The sequence below is a fragment of the Lithobates pipiens genome, unplaced genomic scaffold (assembly GCF_037356315.1).
Source record: "Lithobates pipiens isolate NorthernLeopardFrog02 unplaced genomic scaffold, aLitPip1_a1.2 Scaffold_22, whole genome shotgun sequence".
Lineage (NCBI taxonomy): Eukaryota > Metazoa > Chordata > Amphibia > Anura > Ranidae > Lithobates > Lithobates pipiens.
Genome location: NW_027507784.1, coordinates 228,211,814 through 228,234,403, shown reverse-complemented (window position 1 = coordinate 228,234,403; position 22,590 = coordinate 228,211,814). Strand labels below are relative to the sequence as shown.

Below are 22,590 nucleotides of genomic sequence, written 5' to 3'. Positions count from 1 at the left end.
GCCTTGTCAGTGTTCTTTCAGCTGCCTTTAGCTTTTCACTCTTTAGTGTGTAGCTTTGTGCAGGGGGTAACATGAATCAGCCCTTCGATCAAGACACCCCTAAATCCTTGGGATTTGAACTTGATCCTGTCAACTTTACAAAAGCAGCCTTTTGAAACTTTATGGGAGATTCCCTTGGTTCTGTTGACCAGAAAGATAGTGTTGCCATTTCTTCTGCCAGAAGAGTTTCTGAACTAGCGGCTCTATCTTGTAAGGAGCCATATCTGATTATGCATAAGGATAAGGTGGTTTTACACCCTCATCCTGAGTTCCTGCCAAAGGTAGTGACAGGGTTTCACTTAAACCAAGATGATATTCTTCCTTCATTCTTCCCAGAGCCTCAATCTAGGGAAGAGAGGTTGCTACATTCCCTTGATGTAGTAAAGGCGGTCAGTGTATTTAAAGGCGACCGCTTAGGTTCGTAAGACAGATATTTTTGTTTATTCTGCCGGATGATCCAAAGAAAGGACAGGCATCTAAATCCACTATTGCCAAGTGGATTTGTCAAGTCATTGTGCAGGCTTATGGTTGAAAGAGGAAGATTCCTCCTTTTCATATTAAGGCACACTCTACCAGGGCGATTAGTACCTCCTGGGCGGTGTATCATCAGGCCTCTGCTGCTCAGATCTGTAAAGCCGCGACATGGCCTTCAGTTCATACATTTACCAGATTTCATCAAATCGATAAGGGTCAGGAGGATTCTGCCTTTGGGCGCAAGCTGCAGTATAAGTCCCCTGACTTCCTTTTTTTGTTGTTCCCCCCCCCCCCCCTTCAGTTGCCATTGCTTTGGAACGTCCCATGTAGTAAGTACTACGGCTCTGTGTCCCCTGATGTAAGAAAAGAAAATAGGATTTTCAAAACGGCTTACCTGTAAAATCCTTTTCTGTGTACATCAGGGGACACAGAGGTCCCTTCTTATACACTTTGATTGCTTGGCTACAAAACTGAGGACTCCCAGTAGTGGGAGGGGTTATATGGAGGAAGTTCATGCCTTAAGGGGCGTGCCAGTGTTTAGTACCTGATACGCCGATATAACCCACGTAGTAAGTACTACGGCTCTGTGTCCCCTAATGTACATCAAAGAAAAGGATTTTACAGGTAAGCGGTTTTAAAAATCCTATTTTTTGTACTCGCTGTAAAATCCTTTTCTCTGTAGTTCACCGACTGACACAGCACCCTCCCCTCCTATTTTTGTCTACGTTGTACTGCTTGTTGAGTACTGAGGCTGCAGTAGCAAGCTGAGGGGTTGTTGCCTAAGCAATGGACCCTTGGGCGGAATTAGAAAGTTCTAGTTTTATTATAACATATTAACATGTTCTGCCTAGTCTTCTCCTGAAGGTGGCATAACAACCCAATGGTCTAAAAGGAGCTTTGTCAGTCGGTGAACTAGAGAGAAAAGGATTTTACGGGGAATACAAAAAATCCTATTTCTCAATGTTACACACAGCACCCCATATTGACAGGAAAACACAGAATTGTTGAAATTTTTGCAGATTTATTTAAAAAAAAAAACTCAAATATCACATGGTCCTAAGTATTTAGACCCTTTGCTCAGTATTTGGTAGAAGCGCCCTTTTGAGCTAATACAGCCACGAGTCTTTTTGGCAAAGATGCAGCAAGTTTTTTTTTTTTTTACACCTGGATCTGGGGATCCTCTGCCGTTCCTCCTCGCAGATCCTCTAGTTCTGTCAGGTTGGATGGTTAACATTGGTCGACAGCCATTTTTTAGATCTCCAGAGATGCTCAATTGGGTTTAAGTCAGGGCTCTGGCTGGGCTATTCAAGAACAGTCAGAGTTGTTGTGAAGCCACTCCTTCGTTGCTTTTAGCTTTGTGCTTGGGGTCATTGAAGGTTTTTGTCCAGCATATCCCTGTAGTTGGCCGCATTCATCTTTCCCTCAATTGCAACCAGTTGTCCTGTCCCTGCAGCTGAAAAACACCCCCACAGCATGATGCTGCCACCACCATGCTTCACTGTTGGGACTGTATTGGACAGGTGATGAGCAGTGCCTTTCTCCACACATACCGCTTAGATTTAAGGCCAAAACATTCTATCTTAGTCTCATCAGACCAAAGAATCTTATTTCTCACCATCTTGGAGTCCGTCAGATGCTTGTTAGTAAATGCCATGCAGGCTTTCATGTGTCTTGCACTGAGGAGAGGGTTCTGTCGGGCCACTCTGACATAATGCCCTGACTGGTGGAGGGCTGTAGTGATGGTTGACTTTCTCCCACCTCCCGACTGCATCTCTGGAACTCATCCACAGTGATATTTGGATTCTTCTTTACCTCTTAACAAGGCTCTTCTCCCCCAATAGCTCAGTTTGGCTGGACGGCCAGCTCTAGGAAGGGTTCTGGTCTTCCCAAACGTCTTCCATTTAAGGATTATGGAGGCCACTGTGCTCTTGGGAACCTTAAGTGCAGCAGAATTTTTTTTTTCTTTTTTTGTAACCTTGGCCAGATCTGTGCTTTGCCACAATTGTCTCTGAGCTCTTCAGGCAGTTCCTTTTGGACCTCATGATTCTCATTTACTTTGACATGCACTGTGAGCTGTAAGATCTTGTATAGACAGGTGTGTGACTTTCCTAATCAAGTCCAATTAGTATAATCAAACACACCTGGCCTTGAAGGTGTAGAACCATCTCAAGGATGATCAGAAGAAATGGACAGCACCTGAATTAACCACTTAACAACCGCCCATTGCCGATTAACGGGGCGGTTGTTTAACTCTGAGAGGCCGTTAATTAACGGCCTCCCAGAATTCTGCTCTCGCACGCCCCTGGGGCGCACACACGAGATCATCTGTGACCGCCGGGTCCAGTGGACCCGGCGCATCGCGGATCACGGTAAACGGCTGCTCGTCGCGGCCCGTTTACCACGTTATCGCTCCGTCAAATGACAAACCGACGTCATAACATGACGCCGTTTCCTCCCTCCCCCTTTCTGTACCAATGGGTACAGCGGAGGGGAAAGATCGGTGTCAGCAGCGATGTGGGCTGCATCTGCAGTGCCCACATCGCTGCTCACCGAATTTAACCCCTCAATTCCCTGCCAATACTCTGCCAATGCTCTGCAGTACCCTGCCATTGCTCTGCAGTACCCTGCCATTGCTCTGCAGTACCCTGCCATTGCTCTGCAGTACCCTGCCATTGCTCTGCAGTACCCTGCCATTGCTCTGCAGTACCCTGCCATTGCTCTGCAGTACCCTGCCATTGCTCTGCAGTACCCTGCCATTACTCTGCAGTACCCTGCCATTACTCTGCAGTACCCTGCCATTACTCTGCAGTACCCTGCCATTACTCTGCAGTACCCTGCCATTACTCTGCAGTACCCTGCCATTACTCTGCAGTACCCTGCCATTACTCTGCAGTACCCTGCCATTACTCTGCAGTACCCTGCCATTACTCTGCAGTACCCTGCCATTACTCTGCAGTACCCTGCCATTACTCTGCAGTACCCCGCCATTACTCTGCAGTACCCCGCCATTCTCGGAGATACCCTGCAATACCCAGCCATAGACGCCCCCCCCCCCCACCCCTCACCACCCTCCGGTGCTTCTACCAACTCGCCAGTACGATCAAAGCCAGAATCTTTTATTTTATTTTTTATTTCAGGCTTCCCAGCTGAGATGTGGGGTCATATTGACCCCCCAGATTTCACTGTAAAGAGGACCTGTCACCCCATATTCCTATTACAAGGGATGTTTACATTCCTTGTAATAGGAATAAAAGTGATCAAAACACTTATTTTTGGGGAAAAAAATGTCAAACTAAAATAAAGTAAAATGAACAAAAAAAATAAAAAATTTAAAGCGCCCCTGTCCCCATGTGCTCGCATGCAGAAGCGAACGCATACGTAAGCCCCGCCCACATATGAAAATGGTGTTCAAACCACACATGTGAGGTATCGCCGCGAACGTTAGAGCGAGAGCAATAATTCTAGCCCTAGACCTCCCCTGCAACTCAAAACATGTATCCAGTAAAAAAAATTTAAATCGTCGCCTATGGGGATTTTTTAAGTAGCGACGTTTGGCGCCATTCCACGGGCATGTGCAATTTTGAAGAGTGACATGTTTGATATCTATTTACTCAGCATAACTTCATCTTTCACTTTATGCAAAAATTGGGCTAACTTTACTGTTTTTTTTTTTTTTGTTTTTTTTTTAAGCACAAAACATTTTTTTCCCCCCAAAAAAGCGTTCAAAAAATTGCTGCGCAAATACCGTGTGAGATAAAAATTTGCAACGACCACCATTGTATTCTCTAGGGTCTTTGCTAAAAAAAAATATATCATGTTTTGGGGTTCTATGTAATTTTCTAGCAAATAAATGATGATTTTTACATGTAGGAGAGAAATGTCAGAATTGTCCTGGGTGCTCCAGAACGCCTGATGGCGCTCCATGCATGTTGGGCCTCTGTATGTGGCCACACTGTGTAAAAGTCTCACACATGTGGTATCGCCGTACTCGTGAATAATAGCAGAATGTTTTGGGGTGTAATTTGTGGTATGCATATGCTGTGTGTGAGAAATAACCTGATATGACAATTTTGTGGAAAAAAAAAGGAAAAAAAATCTTGATTTTGCAAAGAATTGTGGGAAAAAATGACAACTTCAAAAAACTCACCATGCCTCTTACTAAATACATTGGAATGTCTTCTTTCCAAAAAGGGGTCATTTGGGGGGTATTTGTACTTTTCTGGCATGTTAGGGTCTCAAGAATTAAAATAGGCCGTCAGTCCTTCAGGTGTGATCAATTTTCAGATATTGGCACCATAGCTTGTGGACTCTATAACTTTCATAAAGACCAAATAATATCCACCAATTTGTACTTATTTTTTACCAAAAATATGTAGTATAAATTTTGGCCAAAATTTATGAAGAAAAAATTACTAATCTGCTAAATTTTATAACAGAAACTAAGAAAAATTCATTTTTTCCGCAGAATTTTTGCGGTCTTTTTTCTTTTATAGCACAAAAAATAAAAAACTGAGAGGTGATTAAATACCACCAAAAGAAAGCTCTATTTGTGTGAAAAAAAGGACAAAAATTTCATATAGGTCCAGTGTTGCATGACTGAGTAATTGTCATTCAAAATGTGAGAGCACCCCATGCTGAAAATTGGTCTGGTTATTAAGGGTGTTTAGGTGCCCAGTGGTTAAAGAGGAGGGCCACCCTGAAAAAAATTCCATTTAAAATTAGGAAAACTGAAAAAAAAAAAAAAAAAAAAATTTTTTTTTTTTTTTACTTACCAGAAATGCCTGTTGCTAGGCACATCATCCTAATCTGCCTCTTCCTCCGGAGATCTTCTTTCTTCTCTCCTCTGTGCGGCGTCTTCTGGGTAATGGGTCACGCTGTGTTCTGGGAACTGTGTCCCAGAACACAGCGCGTCCCATTCACAAAGCGCTGCGCGACTCGTGCATGCGCAGTAGGGAACTGCTCCACTGCAAGGCTCCACTGCCTGTTTCCCTTGGCCAAAATGGCGGCGCCGGGACCTGAGACCGAGGGACGGGTCAGCCTTGGGCGGCCGACATTACGGGCGCCCAGGACAGGTAAGTGCTTATTAAGTCAGCAGCTACAGTGTTTGCAGCTGCTGACTTAATTTTTTTTTTTTTTTTTTTTTAACCGGCCCTCCTCTTTAAATAGGAGTGTAAAAGCAAAGGGTCTGAATACTTGGGACCATGTGATATTTCAGTTTTTCTTTTTTAATATTCTACCTACATTAAATTGCTATTAAAGTCATTTTTATATAATTAGTAAAAAAATTGTTGTAAACCCTAAAATATGGTTTTACCCATGGACTGCTCTATTAGTTATACGGGGGTTTATCAATTAGGAATCCTTTTTATTTTAATTCATTAATATTTATTTGTGTACTTTATTAAAAAATTAATGATTATAAATGTATTTTTCATTCATATGAATGGTGTTTAGCTGCATTACATATGTGGATTCAATTAATTTACTGTACACCATTCACATTTAAATAGGCACATGTATGATCTTTCCATATTGATAAAACACAATGTTTTTGAATTTGGTTAATGTATATTGTGTAGGGGGAATGTAAGTTTATTATTTTATTAATACGAGGTGTGTAATGTGTGGTGCTTGTGTTAAACTTGGGAATTTTTCCATTCCTATTACTATAATCCAGCTACATCTCGCGAGATTACAGTGAGAGGAACCGTTCTCAGTATTTCCTGGCGTTTATAGATCGCTTCACAACTCAACAGGAGAAGTGATCTACAAAGCTTGATAAACAGGCACTCAGCGATCTTCTCTGAGAATGCCTGAGAACTGAGCAGCGGTATTTTACCGCTGGATGATAAACGGACACCATTGTAGGGAAATATTGAATCATGTTTTCTTTGGCAAGCAAAAAGGATCCTACGATAATGCTTAACCTGTCTGAGAAGGTGAGCATGGTAACATCAATGGCAGAGATTGTGTGACCATATTATGACAACTGGTTAAGCTTTGTCTGTACACAACACTGCCATGCAAGTATTTAGTAAGAATTTGCTGTTAACTGCTTTTTAAAATGTTAAGCGCTGAACTACTTAACAATATTTACCATATAACAATTGCTTTTCGTCTTCTCAGGTACAACACATAATTCGGCACAAGAATCATCACAGTCCTCAGAAGGTATTACTTTTTTTTTTGTGTACATTTCGTATACCAAATTTAAAATTTGTTTTGTGCCTCAAGCCCCTTCAGATTAGTGTGATCTCATCAATTCTAGCATACCAGTACTGCTGCCTAGTAGGTGGATCAGTTTGCTGTTTCCTCTGGTTTCCAAATCACAGAAAGCAGAGAATGCAAAGAGTACGTAAGCAGAGAGAGCACAGAGTGCGTTTTTTTTATTTTATTGCTTTCACAAAGAATGATCAACATCCCTTGTGAAAGCATGGACTGTGACAGTTCCTCTTTATGGAGAGATCTGGGGTCTATTAAACCCTAAATCTCTCCCCTGACCTCCAATGCAGCCTATCAGACAAAGATCCTTTGCCAGGTAAGCAAAGAGTTGTAACAAAGTGATTTTAATCCTCAGTTTTCTGGGGTCACAGAGAGGAGCAACGTCGGTTCCTCTATGTAATGCTGTTGCCACCAGTGGCATCGCTCCCGTCCGCAGAAGTGATCGAAGGGAATTCCTTGCTGAAAATTTTCGTACCAGGATGATACATGCAGGTGCATCCCAGGATAACCACTTCCTTCCCGTATGAAGTTATATGAAGTCCTGGGGTTGAAGTGGTTAAGATCCTCCCACTGTTGGTGCAATTTGAATATTCAATGTGATGGGGAGCTGTGGGGCCTGGTTGAGTTCCTGCACCTATTCTCTGAGGATAAAAAAGCCCCGGATACATTTTATATAGTCAGATGCAACAGGGACTTTTTTAGGGCGACCATAATGCTGAAGTTTAGGGCATTCCCACCGTGTGATACATAGTACCTTGGAAGTTCAAGTGATTCTAAAGATTTGTTTTTTTTTTTTTTCTTAAAAATAACAAACGTCATGGTCTGGGAAAGCATGGAGCAGCCCTGATCCTCCTCTTTTTGGGATCCCTGTCAGTACTCCTGGCCCCTCCCCTTGCCACGGGCCCTCCTAGCTCCCACCTTTGTGTCCACAAATCACAGCGTGGGCTGCCTACGCTCCACTCTCACCGGCTGTGATTGGCCTAAGCCAATGAGGAATGAGAGCTGAAAGAGCCTTGGCTTTCATGCACACTGCCGGATTGAGATCTGACTCAGGTGAGTATAAGGCAGTGCCGGGGGGTGGAGCTGCCTTCAGTTTTCATAGAATGCATGAGGGTAAAAACCTGCTTTTAGAAATGTGCACGGCTTTTGTGAAATATCAGGGGTCTAAATCAGACTGTCTCACTTTTGAGCCTGACACAAATCCATGATCCTCTCTACACTAGGTAAACAGGAGCGCTTTATACAAAGGCTTCCTCTTCATTCACAAGCTGAAAGCATTGTAAACCATGTTTACTATGCTTCAATTACGAATGAACGCAGTAAGTTATCAGTGCCAAGACTGGTGCTGCAGGGTGAAAGGATAAAGCACTGGGCGTGGGGGGGGGGGGGGGGGGGGTGGTGGTGTCGTTGAGGGTGTGGATAGATGTTTAGCCATGTGGGGAGAGAAGGAAATGGTGATGTCCTTCACTGAGTGCATTAAAATGTATTTAAACTGTGTGTGTGTGTATGTGTATGTGTATGTGTGTATATATATATATATATATATATATATATATATATATATATATATATATATATATATATATATATATATATAATGTACATAATGTGAACTGGAGGTGCTTGGCTTGCCTGATGGCTGCATTTGTCAAATGAGTCCATGTCAGTACTTAGGTTTAAGGCTGCATTCGCACTACATCGTTTAGAATCGGGTCTGCCTTGATAAATCTTGCAATAAACCTGCATCGCAGCCAAAAATAGTTCAAGAACTAGTTGCAGCAGACCCGCACTGCGATTTGAGGTGTCATTAAAATGAATGGAATCTTGAATGCGAGCCATGCGTTTTCGTTCATACCTCAGTGCTGCAAATCTGCCCACATTTCAAAGTGTTGTAGTGTTAATGCAGCCTTGGGACGCGGCGACCAATTTAAAAAAAAAGTATTTTTACAAGGTTTCCCACAGGTTTCAGCTTCACAAAGCAACAGGTAATGAACAATGCTAGCCCACCTGGCTACTTTGAGCCGCTCTACCACTGTTGACAGTGGTATTTCAGGCTCCCTTAGGCCCCTTTCACACTGGGGTGGTGCAGGCGTCGGCGGTAAAGCGACGCTAATTTTATTGCCACTTTACCATCGTTTTAGCGGCGGTATTTGGCCACTAGTGGGGCAGTTTTTTAACCCAGCCGAAAAAGGGTAAAAAAAAAGGGGGGGGGGGAGGGTTAAAACCGCCCACAAACCACCGCTGCAGCGGCGCTTTGCCAGCGGTATAGCTGCGCTGCCCCATTGATTTCAATGGGTAGGAGTGGTTTAGGAGTGGTGAATACACCACTCCTTCACCTCTCCAAAGATGCTGCTAGCAGGACTTTTTTCACCGTCCTACTAGAGCACCACTCCAGTGTGAAAGCCCTCCGGCTTTTTCACTGGAGTGAAAGGGGCTGTGTTTTTTTTTTTTTTTTTTCCATGCGCTACTTTTAGCGCTGTGGCGCCTGAAAACCACCTCAGTGTGAAAGGGGCTGTAGCCTCTAGGTAGAGGGTCTCCTGATACCCCAGGCGCTCACTCCTCTAAGACTAGTTCAGAGACTTCTAGAAAATCTGAATCTAGTGTCCTGTTGTGTGCATCTTCATAACGTAGTGAGTTGATGGTATTGGTATTTTCCAAATAAGATTACTAACTGTAAACGTAGCAAAAATAGCCAGTGCACAGCTTTTCTGACATTAAAGTGGTTGTAAACCCTTACAAACCACTTTGACCTACAGGTAAGCCTATATTAAGGCTTACCTGTAGGTCCAAGAAATATCTCTTAAACCTATATGGTTTAGGAGATATTTGCCCGAAAAACAGGCACCGCTGTCTACGGCGCGCAGGCGCACTGAGCGCGACATTCTCAACGACGGAGCTGCCGCGCGTGCCGGCTCCCCTGCGCATGCACGGGAGTGACGTCATCGCGGCTTCGCCAAATGACAGCGGCGGAGCTGTGAGACCCCACCAAGAAGATGGATGCGGCGGACTACAGGGGACAGCGGCGACTTCGCTGGCTCCTGTGTCAGGTAAGTGACACATAATGGACTACTATGCGATGCATAGTAGTCCATTATGCTTTGCCTTTGCAGGGAATGAAAGAGGAAGTAAACTCATCAGGGTTTACTTCCTCTTTAAGGCTTCGTTCACACTTGAGTGTATTGTTTTCAGGCAGAAAGTTGTGCGATTTTTGCACGAGTCAAAAGGTCACCAATGTAAAAGAATGAAAAACGCCAGCAATCTGCTAAAAAAAAAAGAAAAAAGCTCCTGTCCTTTTTTTGAGCGACGGGCGTTTTGCTTTAGGTGATGGAACGCTCAGATGTGAACAGGGACCATTGAAATTAATGGGATTTCTCATGTTGGGCGTTTTTAAAGCTGAGGCTTAGAGCAGAAAGGTGTGAACTGAGCCTAACCAGTTCTGAAAATGTTCTTATAATTAAAACTGGTCCAGCCACCGCATTTAACCACTTCAGCCCCATTTTTTTGTGATATGGCACTGTCAATTGTGCGATAAGGTACCAAAACAAATTTGATGTCGTCCCCCCCACAGAGATTTCTTTTGGTGGCATTTGATCACCTCCTGGTTTTTTTTTTGTTTTTTATTTTTGGAGCTATAAACAAAAGCGTCAGTTTTGAAAAAAAATATTTTTACTTTTTGCTATAATATGGGAGAGGAGACTTATCAGTGTGCTTATATACTTGGAACACACGATTTGCCTCCCCTGATAGAATGTGGATTTGTGTGTTCACACACAGATCCATGTTCCTGCTGTCAGGAGAGATGGGTGCCTCAGTGACGTGGCAGGGGCGCGCTCCCCTATATCGGCGAATCAGAGGACATCATATAACAACGTCCACAGATGGGATCTCCAATCCTGGGTGGGCATTTGACTATATGTTGGGAATGAAGTGGTTAAGGACTGATGAGCTGCAAAATAGTATATTTTTGGTAAGCACTGTGCAGTGCTCGTGGTGAGACCTTGTATTTTTGCGGTATGCACGGTGTGTGCTTGACGCTGATTTGGAATAGACTAATGGAATAAATATCTGTTGGTATATGGATTTGACAATGTCAAATTATTTTGATTTCTTCTAGGTTCCAATGCTGCTATAGGCATGGAGATTTCTGAACCTGTTGGTAAGTAATTACATGGCTAGTACAATGCAAGTTGTTTGTATTTGTCTTTCATTCATTGATGGACACAGCATCTTTATCTTGACCTTGGTTATTTTGCCCCTTCAGGAGAGGACTAGGCAGAACATGTTAAAAACAGCAAAACTGCACAGTACCGCCCAGGGGGCGGTCCTACTGGCTATAACCCCTCGCACTGCATCCAGCAGCTCCGTTTTTTTTTTTTCCTGCCTAATGTAGAAGGACATTGGTCCTGGGAAGTTTTTTTTTCTGCATTTTTGATTCCTGTGATCTACAATCAACAGCCAGGCTATGTGACAGGCAGAATAATAAATCCCCAATTCTGACTTTGCTAAGGCAGCGAGGGATCGCAATTGTGGGTTACCTACCTGGACAACCTCCTGAGACTAGCTTCCGCCTCTGAATTAACGGAGGATTTGGCAAATCACCATGCAAACTCTTCGGGAGATTGATTGGGTACTGAACCTCCGGAAGTTGGTGTCGGTGTTGGTGCCGACAACGCCTGGAGTACCTGGGCCTACTTTTGGATTCCTCAGATGCGAGTCTTTCTCCCTTTGCACAAGCTGTGGACTCTTCAAGCTGCGGTGAAGTTGTTGGTGTCCCACAGGTGGTAGTCGCTGAGTTTTTGCATACGAGTCATGGGTCTCATGGTAGCTACTTTCGAGGCGGTACCGTATGCTCAATTCCACACTCGAGTCTTGCAAAATTAGATCCTGTCCAAATGGGACAAATCTCCATTGTCCCTGGATTGTTAAACTCGGGTGAGCCAGCTAGTCAGGGATTCCCTGCTCTGGTGGCTAAGGTCGCCGGCCCTTCGGTCTGGGAAGTCGTTCCTTCCTCTTGCACGGTGATCACAATGGATGCCAGGCTGACTGGTTAGGGGGTAGTTTGGGGAGTACAGTCGCTCAGGGTCGCTGGACGCAGGAAGAATCCTGCCTGCTGATCAATGTGCTGGAGCTTCGGGCAATCCAGCTGTGCCTCTCCACATGGTCACAGAGGTGTCCGGTGAGGATCCAGTTGGACAACGCCACAGCGGTGGCATGTCAATCAAGGAGAAACGAGGAGCTCGGCTGCAGCACTGGAGGTCGCTCACATCGGCTCTTTCAGCCGTGTACATTCCGGGCATAGGTAGTCTGCTTGCCAGTTTTCTAAGTTGTCAGATGCTCGATCTAGGGGAATGCCAGATGTGGATCTCCTGGGTTCCCGACTCAATCGGAAGGTACAGGGGTTTGTGGCCAGGTCAAAAGATCCCTGGGCGGACGTGACAGACGTGTTGGTGGCTCCATGGGGGCATTATCGGCTGATTTATGCCTTCCCACCACTCAAACTTTTACCACTTCTGCTTCGCAGAGTGGAGGCTGAGGGGATTCCGGTGATTCTGATTGCCCTAGATTGGCCTCGGTGTCCGTGGTACGCCAACATAGCGGCTGCCGATGCAAGAGGACCTTCTGTCGCAAGGTCCAATACTTCATCCTGCTTTTCCATTGCTGACTTTAACATGGCTGTTTAAAGCCAGGTGCTAAGGGAGGGAGGTCTGTCGGATTCTGTCATCTCCACTATGCTGAGGGCAATGAAGTCATCTTCTCTGAAGATTTATCATCTCATGTGGAAGGCCTACATCTCCATGTGTGAGGAGATGGGGTGTCATCCGCGCACATACTCAGTTTCTAGGATCCTGCTGTTTTTGCAGCGAGTAGAGGATTAGAAACTTGCCTTAAGCACCATTAAGGGGCAGATATCGGCTTTGGCGTGTTTTTATTTATATAAAAAAAAAAAATTCTAGTGGCTATTACATCTGCCAGGAGGGTTTCTGAGTGGGTGGCCTTGTCATGCAAGTCATTCTTATGTCCTCTGTCACTCCCAAAAGAGGTTGCTTTGCATTCCTTGGACGTAGTCCAGGCTCTGCAGGTGTATCTGTCTGCCACGGCTCCTTTTCGCTGTTTGCTCTGAAGAAGGCCCTGGCGGTCTCGTCGGCCACCATTTCTTGGCGGATCAGACAGATCGTGGTTCAGACTTATGCCTTAAGGGGGCCCCCCCCCCTTTCCTGTCACGGCGCATTTGACCAGGGCAATTGGTGCCTCCTGGGCTTTCCGACATCAAGCGTCCGTTTCCCAGGTGTGTAAGGTGGCGACCTTGTTGTCCGTTCACACTTTCACTAAATTTTACAAGGTTGATGAGAGCGGACCTTTGGATGCTTGCTTCGGCCGCAAGGTTTTGCAGGCGGCTGTTTAAGGTTGCAACTGCTTTGTTGAGCTCTGGTTGTTATGGGTGAAGTTATTTTCTTGCTGTTCCCGCCCCCTTTTTTTCTTTCTTTTTTTTTACACTGCTTGGGGACGTCCCTAAGGTCAAAATAAAGATGCTCAATGAACGAAAGAGAAAATAGGATTTTTGTACTCACCGTAATATCCTTTTCTCTGTAGTTCATTGACGGACCCACCCACCCCATCTATTTATGTTTATACTGCTATTTGATGAACTAAGCTGCTGGATACAGTGAGAGGGGTTATAGCCAGTAGGACCGCCCCCTGGGTACTGTGCAGATTTGCTGTTTTTATCATGTTCTGCCTAGTCCTCTCCTGAAGGGCCGATATAACCCTAAGGTCAAGATGAAGATGCTGTCAATGAACTTCAGACAAAAGGATTTTACGGTGCGTACAAAAATCCTATTTTTGTGTGTATTATAGGGATAAACTGGTGGTAATTTTTATATTGACTATAAAAAGTGCAAATGCGGAAAGGTTAACGATATAACCAACAAGGCTACCACCTCCTGCCCAACCTTCCTTTGAGTAAAAATTTCAATGTACAACACTGAAAACTGTTTAACCACTTCAATACCCGGCCATAGTAAAATCACATCCTTGACTTTTTTGGTGGGGGGGGGGGGGGGGAATATCTGAATGATGGGTGCAGGGGCAGTTCCGCCACTTGATCGTTCTTATAGGCGACGAGAGGGGATGTTCCCCCGCCATCCTTCTCTGGGCTCTCCTGTGCCATCGGGGGCCCGGAGAAAGAATAGTCTGGTGCCGGACGAGGATGATAGTGATATCAAAGAGCAGAGATGGATCGGCGATGTCAGAATCGCCACCTTGGTCTGATAGGTGCGGGACCGTATAAAGGGCACGATTGTTTCAACCAAAAGTAATCTAAAAATACAAATCTTGCCCTTTATACGGTCCGACGCCCGTCAGACCAATGTGTAATTTTTTGGGGATCAGTCCTGTGTAACTTTGAGCAATATTTTTCTGATATAGCTCACATTTTTCCCTGCAGTTAGATCTGCCTTTTTATTCAATATAACGGGGTCCACCATATCCGTTATTGTCAGCCCTGTGGGAAGTGAGGTCCCTACCTAATCTGGTAATGTCTCCCTAATCATCCCATGGGCTGTCCTGGATGACAATTTGGGAAAACCAGAGTTAGACTTGGTGGTAACTCTTTTCAGGAGTCATCCAAGACAGCCATGTTTTGTGTTATGCTCCATTTCTGTTTTATATGTTTCAAGTCGTCGTCTTCAGTTCCTTTTTAACTACAATAGTGGGCCCTTTCACCCCCTTCCTGCCCAGGCCAATTTTCAGCTTTCAGTGCTGTCTCACTGTCAACAGGTTAGACTCTGTTCGTGATGGTGGACGGGCCAAAGAAGGGGCTGTCTGCTTCCTCGGCGACCAGTTTAGATGGATCAGACTGTGACTCAGGCCTATTCTGTCAGGGGTTGGGTTCCTCCCTTCCCAGTGAAGGCGCACTCTAGTCGGGCACTGAGTGCCTCCTGGGCCTTCCGTCATCAGACATCAGTGATGCAAGTGTACACAGCTGCCACCTGTTGGTGCACGCTTTCACAAAATTTGTACAAAGTGGATGTGCTGGCATCTTTGAATGCCTCTTTTGGCCGCAAGGTTCTGCAGGCTGCAGTCTAGAGGGTTTTTCCCTCATGAAGGGGTTTTCTTACTGTTGGGCTCCAGGTTGGCCTGTTTTTTTTTTTTTTTTTGTTTGTTTGTTTGTTTGTTTTTCTTTTCTTCTTTTGCTGCCCCCCTCCTCATGTTTGGTACTACTTTGGGACATTCCTATGGTTCTGAATAAGGAAGTTCATTGACACAGCACCAACCCCTCTATGGAGTTTTTAATGCTTCTGACACTGGGACAAAACTGAAGGCCTGTAGCAGAGAGGGGGGTGTATATCACCTAGAACTGCCCATGGGCGTAGCCAAGTCTTTTGTCTGCCTAGTATCCTACTCCTGTAGGGGGCGATATAAAAGTTGTTTAAAGTATTTCAGAAGAATTGATGGGTATATAAATGTGTATACTACAATATACAGTCAGGTCCATAAATATTGGGACATCTACACAATTCTAATCTTTTTGGCTCTATACACCACCACAATAGATTTGAAATGAAACGAACAAGATGTGCTTCAACTGCGGACTTTCAGCTTTAATTTGAGGTCATTTACATCCAAATCAGGTGAACGGTGTAGGAATTACAATAGTTTGTATATGTGCCTCCCTCTTTTTAAGGGACCAAAACTAATGGGGCAACTGGCTGCTCAGCTGTTCCATAGCCAGGTGTTATTCCCTCATTATCCCATTTACAAGGAGCCTTTGTAATGGGCTAAATTAATGGTACTCGGGCCTCGTAATCCGAAGAAATTTAGGTTTTGCTTGCAAATGCTTATCTTTGAGAGCTGGGCCCTGGGATCCAGTACTTTTTGGTAGTGAGGCTAATAAGTTTACTGGCAGGGTGCTGTCGCAGGTCCAGGATTGTGGGTCAACCTGAGGTGTTACCTGGTTCCTGAAGGTTTCCTGTAAGGTCTCGGAGCCTACCGTGAAGGGCGAGGATTGGGTTTTATCTCTGATAAAAACCCTGCTGCGAGGATAAGGTAGGGGAGATTTTCTCAGGAATCTCTCCTATGTATTGTGTTGTCATGTCTGTGTCACCACTGGGGGCTGTATTGAGCACTCACCATTCTGACGCTGGAAACAGCAGAAGCTTTACTCTCCCCTCCTAGCCAGCTCAGAACCTCAGGTAAGAGAGAGGGGGGGGGGGGTTGATCACTTACTGGGCCCCCAGAGTGGCGTTTTTTTCTTATTTGATGCCAGCCAGCTGCCTTATTCTTTTGGGAAAGAAAAAAACATTTTTTTTTTGTGTGCAGACTCCGCGGTCGATGGAGCAGAGGATTTACCCCCCATCAGATGCTGGCCACACATGCAAAATATTTTAAGCCCTGTGAGAGATGCTGCTGCCTGGCGGTGGAGGGACAGCAGAGTGGTTGGCTGGTCAGGTTTGGTGACACAGGCATTTCCCTTTTGACAACATTGCACTGTATAGCTAGGATTAATAGCAGTTATTGTACTGTACTATAGCCTAGCAAGTGTTACATTCTTTTGCTGGTAGTGCCTCTGCTTTGTGCTGTAAGCTATGAGTGGCAAGGGGACCAGTGACTCTTCTAAGGGTCCTAGGGGGTCACAACAAACTAAAACCCTTTCCAAAAGAATGTCATCTTCCTCAGAGCGTTGCGGCCGGTCAGATTGAGCCATTAGGGGAAACTGTACTTGTAGTCGCTCAAGACGCTTCAGCCCCTGAGTATGTTACACGTAAAGTGTTGTCTTCTACCATTGCTGGTTTGGAAAAGAAGCTTGATGCTATTTTTATCCCTCCAGAGCGGGGTTAAACCTAGCAGATCCCCATCAAGTGCTCAAGATCCTCCTTTGGAGGTTCAGGACGCCGGGGATCGGGCAGATCTTCCAAGGGATTTGGAAGATACTGGTTTATCCTCTTCTGAGGATCCTGATATGGAAGGAGTATCACCACAAGAGCTTGCTTGTGCGCGCTCTCACCAAGTTGGTTTGTTCAACTTTTTTGCTATCTGCAGTGCAGGCTCTTGATGATCCCATCTCTAAATCTAAGTTGGGATCATTAAAACCTCCTCCATCTGGGTATGCCTTTCCTATTCATGTGTGGCTAAGAAAGCTTATGTATGCAGAATAGGAACATCCGGATAAGCAGTTTTATCCTCCTAAGAGATTCTCCAAACTGTATCCTATGGAAGAGGATTTCTATAAGAAATGGGGGGCTTCCAGTGGTTGATGCTGTGATTACCTTGATAAATAAGAACCTCACATGTCCTGTTGATGCGCTCATTTTAAGAGATCCAGCAGATAAGAAGTTGGAGCTCCTTTCTAAGAACCAGATGGCTTTAGCAGGTTCAGCAGCGCAGCCGGTTCTTGCCGCAATGGGTGTATCCCCAGCCATTAAACAGTTTGATGCTTAAATTGCCGCCTGTTTAACAGGCTCAACAGTACGCTGATTTAACAGTAGATGCTATGAGAGATGCGTACATTCAGATCTCACGTCTTATGCTGGGACTAGTGCATTCTTGCAGATTTCTTTGGCTGAAGAATTGGTCAGCGGAAGCACCTTGTAAGAAGCTCCTAGCCAGTTTCCCTTTTCATGGTGAACAGCTATTTGGAGAAGATTTAGGTAAATACCTACAGAGGATTTCCAATGGCAAAAGCTTTTACCAATAAAGATGAAATTCAGACATTTCTCATTTAAGCGGGCCTCTTCTCCTGTACCAGGGGCATCAGCCTCTAGGCAGTCTCGATGGCCTCAGCCGTCGGGTTCAAGGGGAAAACCCCAGGGGCAGCACCAAGATCAGAGGAGATCTTGGGGGGAAAAAAAGCCTACAAAGCAGAGTGTTATAGCCTCCTTATAAAGGGGTGCCCCCGCTCGCTCGAGTGGGGGGGAAGGCTCCTGCAATTTTCAGGGATCTGGCAGGAGCAATGTCAAGACAAGTGGGTGGTTTCTGCGGTTTCTCTAGGTTACAAACTAGAGTTCTGAGTTTTTTTTCCGTCGCTCCGGTTTCTAAGATCGTGTTCCCAAGGATCCAGAGAAGATGGCTCTCCTAGCACTGGATCATCTGCTATCCAAGGCAGTCATATCAGAAGTTCACTTGGAGGAACAGGGCACAGGTTTTTATTTAAACCTCTTCACGGTCCCGAAACCAAATGGGGAAGTAAGACCTATCCTAGATCTTCAGAGATCTCAATCAGCACTTGAACTTTCAATCCTTTTGCATGGAGTAAATCCGGTCGGTTGTAGCCATCCTCCAAGGAGGGGAATTGTTGGCTTCAATCGATATAAAGGATGCCTAACTTCATGTGCGAATATTTCCCCCTCACCGGAGGTCTCTGCGCTTCGAAGTAGAAAATCATAATTTTCATTTTGTGGCTCTATTTGGTCTAGCCACAGCTCCATGGGTGTTTTCAAAGATCCTGGCTCCTGCTTTAGCCAGATTAAGGGCTAGATTGATGGTCTTTCTGGTTGCCATTTCTTCTGCTAGAAGAGTATCTAAACCAGCGGCTCTATCTTGTAAGGAGCCATATCTGATTATGCATTAGGATAAGGTTTTCAGTTAAACCAAGATATTCTTCCTTCATTCTTCCCAGAGCCTCGATCTAGGGAAGAGAGGGTGCTACATTCCCTTGATGTAGTAAGAGCGGTCAGAGTGTACTTAAAGGCAACCGCTCAGGTTCGTAAGACAGATATTTTGTTCTGCCGGATGGTCCAAGGAGAGGACAGGCAGCGTCTAGATCCACTATTTCCAAGGGGATTCGTAAAGTCATTATTCAGGCTTATGGTTTAAAAAGATTCCTCCTTTTCATGTTAAGGCACACTGAACCAGGGCGATTAGTACCTCTTTGGTGGTGCATCATCAGGCCTCTGGCTCAGATCTGTAAGGCTGCGATGCGGTCTTCAGTTCATACATTCACCAGATTTTATCAAATCTATGTTAAGGGTCATGAGGATACTGCCTTTGGGCGCAGTGTACTGCAGGCTGCTGTATGAGTCCTCTGACTTCCTTTATTTTTGTTGTATCTCCTCCCCTTCAGTCGCCATTGGTATGAGACATCCCATGTAGTAATTACTACAGTTCTATGTCCCCTGATGTAAGAAAAGAAAATAGGATTTTTAAAACTGCTTACTTGTAAAATCCTTTTCTTTGATGTATGTCAGGGGACACAGAGGTCCCTCCTTTCTATTTATACACTTATATTGCTTGGCTGCAAAACTGAGGACTCCCAGTAGTGGGAGGGGTTATATGGGGGAAGTTCACGCCTTAAGGGGCGTGCCAGTGTCCAGCACCTGATACGCCGATATAACCCATGTAGTAATTACCACGGCTCTGTGTCCCCTAATGTACATCAAAGAAAAGGATTTTACAGGTAAGCTGCTTTAAAAATCCTATTTTTTTCCTCCAGGAAATGAAGAGCCCCCGGTACCGGCTAATGCATATAGCAAATCAAGGTGAGTAGAAAATTTTGGACTCTCGGGTGGGGGGGGGGGGGTCATCTTTGGAAGTTTGCAGCCCAGTGGGCTTCTCGGCTGTCCGACCAATGGGTCTGCGAACTGATTTCCTCTGGCTACAAGATAGAGTTCCTCTTGGCCACCAAACAGATTCTTCCCCTCCAGCATACCCTCACTCCTGGCTTGCTGGGAGGCCCTAGTGCGGGTCTGCTAAGCCGCGGGGTGATAGTGCCTTTTCCATTGTCGGAAAGGTTCCAAGGGTTCTACGCCAATCTGTAGTCCCCAAAAAGGAAGGGGTATGTCCAATCTTGGACCTGAAAGCCCTCAATTGCTTTGTAAAAGTACAGAGGTTCAGAATGGAATCAGTTTGCTCAGTAGTCGCACTCCATCAAGGGGACTCCCTGGCGTCTTTGGACATCCAGGATGCGTACCTGCACATACCCATGTGCCTCAGGCATCAGGTTTTTGCGATTTGCAGCTGTGGAAGCCTACTACCAGTTTGTGGCTCTCCCTTTTGGCTGGCATCAGCACCCCGGGTCTTTACCAAGGTATTTGCTCCATTTTTGGCATTGCTGTGACAACAAGGGATCACAATCGTGGGTTACCTAGACTATCTCCTCCTGAGATCATTTTCCGCCATCATTTTCCGCCTCAGGATTAAAGGTTGTTGTAGCGATCACCATGCAAACCCTGCAGGAATTTGGGTGGCTGTTGAACCTAAAGTCGGTGCTCATACCGACTCAGCGCTTTGAGTACCTAGGCTTACTGCTGGACTCCATGGATGTTTTTCTCCCTTCAGGCAAACTGCAGTCTCTCAGAGCCGCGGTATAACTATTGTCTTCCTGGTGGCCATTACATCGGCCAGGAGGGTTTCGGAACTGGCTGCCTTGTCTTGCAAGTCACCCTATCTGGTTATTCATAAGGATAAGGTGGTGTTGCGTCCGCAATCTTTTCTGCCCAAGGTGGTTTAGGCATTTCACATCAACGAAGACATTGTGTTACCATCTCTGTGCCCTAAACCGACACATCCTAAGGAGGTGGCCCTTCATTCCCTGGAAGTGGTCCCAGCTCTAAGGGTGTATTTGTCTGCCACGGCTCCCTTCCGGAAGTCGGACTCTGTTTGTTTTGGTAGCTGGTCTGAAAAAGGTATGGTGGTCTCGCCGGCCACCATTTCTGGGTGGATCAGACAGATTGTAGTACAGGCCTACGCAAATGCCCCCCTTTCCTGTCACGGCCCATTCCACCAGGGCAATTGGAACTTCTTGGGCTTTCCTACGTTAAGCGTCAGTCACGCAAGTGTGTAAGGCGGCGACTTGGTCGTCCGTTCACACTTTTACCAAATTCTACAAAGTGGATGTAAGCAAATCATCTGCCTGCTTTGGCCGCAAAGTTTTGCAGGCAGCCGTGTAATGTAATTCTGCACTCTTTCCTCTGTTTTTAAAAATAGTTACTTTGAGTATTAATGCACTGTTGCATTTGTTGACCGCAAGTTCTGATGCGGTTAGATAAGATGGCAACTCCCCTGGTTTTTATGCTTTTCCCACCCCTCGTTGGGACATTGCTTGGGGACGTCCCTACGGTCAAGACTAATGGAGCTGTGTCAGTCAGTGAACGAAATGGAAAATAGGATTTTTGTACTCCCTGTAAAATCCTTTTCTCTGAAGTTCACTAACTGACACAACACCCTCCCCTCCTATACGTTATACTGCTTGTTGACGTACTGAGCTGCGGGAGGCAGACTGAGGGTTATTACCAGAGGGACCGCCCCCTGGGTGGAACTAAAGTTCAGTTTTTTTTAACGTTGCATGTTCTGCCTAGTCCTCTCCTGAAGGTGGCGTAATAAACACTATGGTCAAGACTAATGGCTCTATGTCGGTGAACTTCAGAAAAGGATTTTACGGTGAGGACAAAAATCCAAAATTTATTTTTTCAGATTTTTAGGAACCTTTTGATGCAATTTATATATTTTTTTGGGTGGTCCTCCGCTTTAACCTTTGTTTAACCCCTTCCCTGCCAGTGTCATTTTATACAGTGACTGTGCATTTCTTAAATTTTTTTTTTAGCACAGATCACTGTATTGGTGTCACGGTCCCCAAAAAGTGTTAGATTTGTACCCCGCAATGTTGCAGTCCCGCTTAAAATCGCTGATCGCTGCCATTACTGGTAAAACGAATAGTCTATAAATCTATCATACCTTTTTGCCAATACGCTCTTTGGGATTTCCCCCCCCCCCCCAACTTGTTGTGCATTTTTTGTTAATAGCGGAAAAATTTTAAACCGCAAAGGTTATCAAATACCACCAAAAGAAAGTGGTCTATGGGGGCAAAAAAATATAAATTTTGGTTACAGCGTCACGTGACCGCACAATTAACTGCTTGCTGCCCGCCAGCTGTCATATGATGGCCAGGCTGCACGGCTCTCGTTCTGGGAGGGCATCAGTTGACTGCCTCTCCTTTAAACAGGGAATGCGCAAGATCGTGCGCATGCATCCCTTTTTCTTTGGTGGTGGTGTATCACGGAGTAGCCGATCGTCATAGGGATCGGCCATGATGAAGCCACGACTGATCACAGGTGGTACTGCCCCACTTTGCATGCTCGCGATTGGGAGCACGCTACCCGTGCATGTTGGTGGTGGCATGTTCCCGGGAACATTGCTCGTCACTGGGGGTAAACAGCCATTGGCTGCCGGCTGTTTACCACGTGATCGGCTGTGATTCCTTCACAGCCGATCACTAAATGTAAACAAACCGCAATAACAGGATGTTACCAGGTTCTCCTCCTCACACACTGATTGTAACTAGTTACCGCCTACAGTGTAAACCAAAACGCACACTAATTGCCCCCCCCCCCGCCCCAATAAAGAGTCATCACCACCCATCAAAGTACCTGTCACCAGGCCATCAGCGTACATGTCGCCATGCCTCAGAATATACGTTGGGGTGTTTGCTTTCCAAAAAACACCCGAAGGTACAACTTCAATATTGGTCCTGTATGTGGCCAGGCTGTGTAAAAGTCTCACACGTGGTATCACCTAGGGGGGCAACGGATCAAAGAACTCACGGATTGGATCGTTCAGATCAGCAAATTGAATTTGCAAAAACCTGTGAAAATGCCACCACCATATAGTCCCCACTGTATACATCTCCCTCACTGTAATATCCACATAATCTCCCCCAATGTAATATTGGCTGAGCATGGATGGGTAGGGTAAGTATGGGCAGGGTATTGCAGGATAAGTATTGACGGGCTAAGTATTGCAGCGTCTTGGCACGGAGCGATCACATTGTAAACGCCAACGGGTGTACCAAGATGGCCGCCGATTCGGAACTAGGCCGAAGCCGCAGTCTTTCCTAAGGCCGAGACCGCAGAGCGCGCCGATCCG

The 22,590-nt window shown here is 45.5% G+C and overlaps 1 protein-coding gene across 2 annotated transcripts in view; it reads left to right on the top strand.

Moving 5' to 3' along the window:
- Positions 1–22,590, top strand: part of GSPT1 (G1 to S phase transition 1) — a 577,045-nt gene that overhangs the window by 111,289 nt on the left and 443,166 nt on the right. For both annotated transcript variants that reach the window (XM_077448903.1, XM_077448901.1), the window contains exons 2-3: positions 6,640–6,684; positions 10,850–10,891. In XM_077448903.1, coding sequence (XP_077305029.1) covers positions 6,640–6,684; positions 10,850–10,891 — 87 coding nt within the window. The remainder of the gene's footprint in view (positions 1–6,639; positions 6,685–10,849; positions 10,892–22,590) is intronic.